We start from the raw sequence: 4,296 nt of genomic DNA, 5'->3' as shown, positions 1-4,296 counted from the left end.
ACTATATTTCAGAGTATCACACTAAAATGTCATAATTATACTGACGAATGTTTATTTTATTGTATTTGCGTAGATTTAGGTATTCTTATTCTCTTCTATGTATGTATTTTTCATTATATTTCGTCATATGAGAGAGAATATAGTCTACTGAACTTAGCGCATACAAGCAAGTGTGATTGTATTCATTGATACAACGAAATCAAGTGAACATATACAAGTAGAAATTGTTTTCGAAATAATTTTTCTAATTCTTCTACATTTATGTTCAAATGTTTTTTCTGATAATAAAAAGTAGAAATTGTTTTGTTGAATTATTGCCGTGAACAGTGAATACGTATAATAAATATGACACTACTTCTGCCGGCGGGATGGTTTACCAAAGTAAAGACGAAAACTAATTATGACAAGTAGGAACAGAATAATTTCATAGTGGTAATGAGAGAATAAAGTTGTTACACATACAAGTAGAAAATAACATGGTATTGAAATGCAGAATTAATAGCAGCAGAATACATCTCAACCTGATTTATTGAACTAGTGCTAGTACTTATAATTGAAAGGTCAAAGCTTGTTGAGGATTATCTGAGCACCATACTGAGGCTTCATAACGAGTATTGCCTGAGGGGCATGAACATAGGAAGGAGAGAGCTTAAACCAAAAACGCTGCAGAATTTGAGATAAAACGAGCTTTGCTTCTGCCATGCCAAAGTTATTACCAATGCACATTCGAGGACCCCAACCAAAGGGGAAATACAAGGGCTCTTTTGCAGCTTTGGATACCCCTTCTGAGAACCTATTTGGATTGAACATCAATGCATCGTCTCCCCATACTTGGGGATCGCGATGTGCTATATATATAGGCACAAATATTTGTACTCCTGCAGGAATTGTCATATCTCCCAATTTAGTGTTCTTTACGGTGGTTCGCATAAGGGTGAGTGCTGGATATAATCTCAACACCTCTTGGAAGATCATGTTCATCTAGTATTAATTAGCACAAGACAACACACAAATATATATTAATTAATGACATGTTTATATATAGTACTGATGAGTAGTGTAAAATTAGGACTCTGTATCATATCATAAAGAGAGAGCTTACTATTTTTAATTGATTCAAGTCCTCAAACTTTGGTTTGTTTTTTCCAAGGACTTGAAACACTTCATTTCTAGCTTTGTCTTGCCACTCAGGGTGCATACTCAAGGCAACCAATGTCCAAGAGAGCAAAGCTGTGGTTGTATCTTGTCCTGCAAGATAGAATTCCTTACATTCTTCAATTATTTCAGTGGTTGATAGTCCTCCTTTTAAGAGTAACCCTAAAATATCATCACTTTGTGAGACTCCTCTTCGCATAGTGTCTTTTTTCTTCTCTATTATTCCGTTAATCAATGATAACACTTTCTTGTAGATGTATCTTGCTCTTCTGTTTGATGCTGTTGGAAAGAATCTGCGTAGTTAAAATCTCATCATATATACATGTATGTATGTTATAACATTAATGGATAGTATGTATACATATATATATATTTTTGAAGAAATTAGATAAATATATACTGGCCGGATCACCTCAGTAAGGGAAAGAAAAGAGTAAATGGAGAAGCCAAAATAAGATCGCACTGCTCTTTCTGAAGTATGAAAATAGTCCTTCCTTCTTCAATATTGCTACCAAAAGCAGCTCTAGATATAACATCTCCACCTACATTTAGGAATTCATCTGCCACATCCAACTCACAACTTCCACTTTTGCTAACCAATTCCTCCCATCTATTTATCATTTCATCACAACACTCACAAAATGCTGGGTACAACCTCTGTGAGTCACACATAAAAAAAATAGGAAAATGAATGGTCATCCAAAAAGAAGAGATGAAATAATAAGTAAGTAGTATATATAATACATACCTTAATCTTCTCTATATGAAAAGCAGGGTTTAGTATCTTTCTATGGTGGTCCCATTTTTGACCATTGTAACTAGCAAGTCCAGTAACAAACATGTCAATGAAGGCATTGGCTTGAGGCTTCTGAAATTCATTATGTCTGTTCACCACTTCTTTAATTAGCTTTGGATCTGATACTACAATACGAGGTGTTGGTCCAGCCCACATCACAAATAATCTCTCTGCACCATATATACCTAATTAGTAAAGTTTTAACAAAATATATGGAATGTTAAAGAATTATATACATGGCATGGCTGGCTTACCGTAAGTTTTAGAAAGACGAAGAATAAAAGGATTAACCCAAGGAACTATATCATGATTTACTATGGGTGTTTTCTTTGCTTCTCTAGACATTCTCGTCATCTCTTTCAGATTTCCAAACAGAAATTGGTAGGGCAGCCCATGAATACCTTCCTTCTTCAGCTTCTTTTCGATCATCTTTGGCCACCACCATAATGTGTAAAACGATTTTACACAAAAAATCGATATCAAAATACCAATTGTTGCACCAATTACTGTTGCAATTGCCATCAAGTGAGAGTATTCTGTTGAGATGTACAAGAGCAGAGCAAAGGTTTATTGGACTAAAATTTCCCCTTTGCTTTCTAGTTCTTATATTTGCCAAAGTGGGTCCATCAAATGTTTTGAAAAGAAATTGAATCTTTCTAATGTAACAAATTGATTTTAAAATTTTCTCCGTTGATAGAAATAAAATACTAATAAATTTACTATTTCAACTAGAATTATTTTATTAATAAATGTATCAACTAAAAAATAAACTAAGTAAAAAGTATCCGGCAAAAAGATAAATAAAATATACATATAATATAATACAATAAATGCGTATGACAATGTCATTACTGATGCAAATACCTAGAAATAAAGTAACATGCAAATGGACACGTCATATGTTCTATTTAATGGGCCTATTTTTACTTTTTTTTTATGATTCAAATTTAAAAGAGTTGCCATTAAAGTGCGTGCTGTCATAGAAATACAAGTAATTTGAGTTTTGAATATGAAAAATTTATGACAAGAAGCAGTGGCGGATGTATGTTATGGATTATGGGTGCTTAAGCATCCATTGCTTTTTGCAATAAACACTAATATTTGTTTGTAATATCCAATAATTCATTCAAATTTATTAACTAAGCACCCACTTTATATAGCAATTCTCAAATTAAAAATAATTGAGCACCCATGGAATAAAATTTCTAAATCCGCCACTGACGAGAAGTACTTGTCTCTTGAATTTGAGTTTTGAGTATGAAAAATTTATGGCAAAAAATACTTGTCTCTGAATAGAGCTCTATGCAATACGAATTCAAAATAAATAAATTTTACGTGAATACCAAACACCAAATAACAATTAAAATAAGATAAAAACCGACAATTGAAACCAAGTAGAAATCACTGGGTTCAAGATGAAGTGTATGACAGCACACGTCTTGGTAAATTAAGCTGTCCCGTTCTTTTATATATATATTTGGGAAAATCGTTTGATATATCATGTTTGGTTGGTGACTTGAAAATATATTTTATTGTTTGGTTGGTAAAATGAAAAATATTTTCGACAATTTCTTTTATGTTTTACAAGAGAGTAAAATTCTTTTTAGAAAAATAGTTTCTAACAAAAAAATCAACCCGAATAATTGATTTGGGACTCAATCCCAAAGACCGATCCAAAATATGACCCCAATGATCGATTGGGAATCCGACCCAAATCCCCGGTTCTGACTCCCGATCCAGGACCTGACATTGGAAATGGGACCTGACCCTGATCCCAACAACCTATTTGAGACCTGATTCTAACTCTCGACTTGAGATCAAACATTTGATCTAAAACCCGACCCCAACCTAACACCCAAACTGGGAGAGGATCCCGACGATCGATTCGGAATTCGATCCCGAGATTTGACCGATAACCTGATCCAACTCGCGTCTGAGACCTGACATTCAAACTATAGGACCTGACACCGACATTCGACTCGATCTCGTAACCGATCCAACATTCAAATCATGACCCGATCTTGATACCCGACATCCAATGCAGGATCGAACTTCGAACTAGATCGCGACTCGATTTCTAATCCAAGATTCGACTTCAAAATTGGGACCCGACCCCGACTTATAAATCAACACTTGACCACACGCGACTCGTAACGTGACTTTCAAATTGAGATTTGTTTTTTTTTGGGGGGGGGGGGTGTGATAGGGTAGAAATGGGGTAAAAAAATAAAAATTTTAAAATTTGAAATATTTTTTAAAAACAAACTTTTTGTTATAAACTAAAGTATAAAAACTAAGATAATAAGAAAGATGAGAAAGGATATGTGTAGTATTTCCTTTTATTT

At 33.9% G+C, this 4,296-nt stretch overlaps 1 protein-coding gene across 1 annotated transcript; it reads right to left on the bottom strand.

Annotated features, from left to right (window-relative positions):
* Positions 1-398: 398 nt before the first annotated feature.
* LOC125875063 (cytochrome P450 72A397-like) lies at positions 399-2,473 on the bottom strand. The gene is made up of 5 exons (XM_049556132.1): positions 2,206-2,473; positions 1,904-2,121; positions 1,568-1,812; positions 1,103-1,448; positions 399-981 (listed from the first exon to the last, which is right to left on the bottom strand). The coding sequence occupies exons 1-5, from the start codon at positions 2,471-2,473 to the stop codon at positions 562-564; spliced, it is 1,497 nt and encodes a 498-aa protein (XP_049412089.1). The 3' UTR covers positions 399-561.
* Between the last annotated feature and the right edge of the window lie 1,823 nt (positions 2,474-4,296).

Source organism: Solanum stenotomum, chromosome 8, assembly GCF_019186545.1.
Source record: "Solanum stenotomum isolate F172 chromosome 8, ASM1918654v1, whole genome shotgun sequence".
Classification (NCBI taxonomy): domain Eukaryota; kingdom Viridiplantae; phylum Streptophyta; class Magnoliopsida; order Solanales; family Solanaceae; genus Solanum; species Solanum stenotomum.
Note: the sequence above shows the minus strand (reverse complement) of the source record. Positions and strands in the feature narration are given on the sequence as shown.

Coding starts and splice junctions, on each gene's coding strand:
- LOC125875063 (XM_049556132.1), bottom strand. CDS start 2,473: ATGGCAATTGCAACAGTAATTGGTGCAACAATTGGTATTTTGATATCG. Junction 2,122..2,205: donor TCGTCTTTCTAAAACTTACG/GTAAGCCAGCCA, acceptor TATATGGTGCAG/AGAGATTATTTGTGATGTGG. Junction 1,813..1,903: donor TTCATATAGAGAAGATTAAG/GTATGTATTATA, acceptor TGTGACTCACAG/AGGTTGTACCCAGCATTTTG.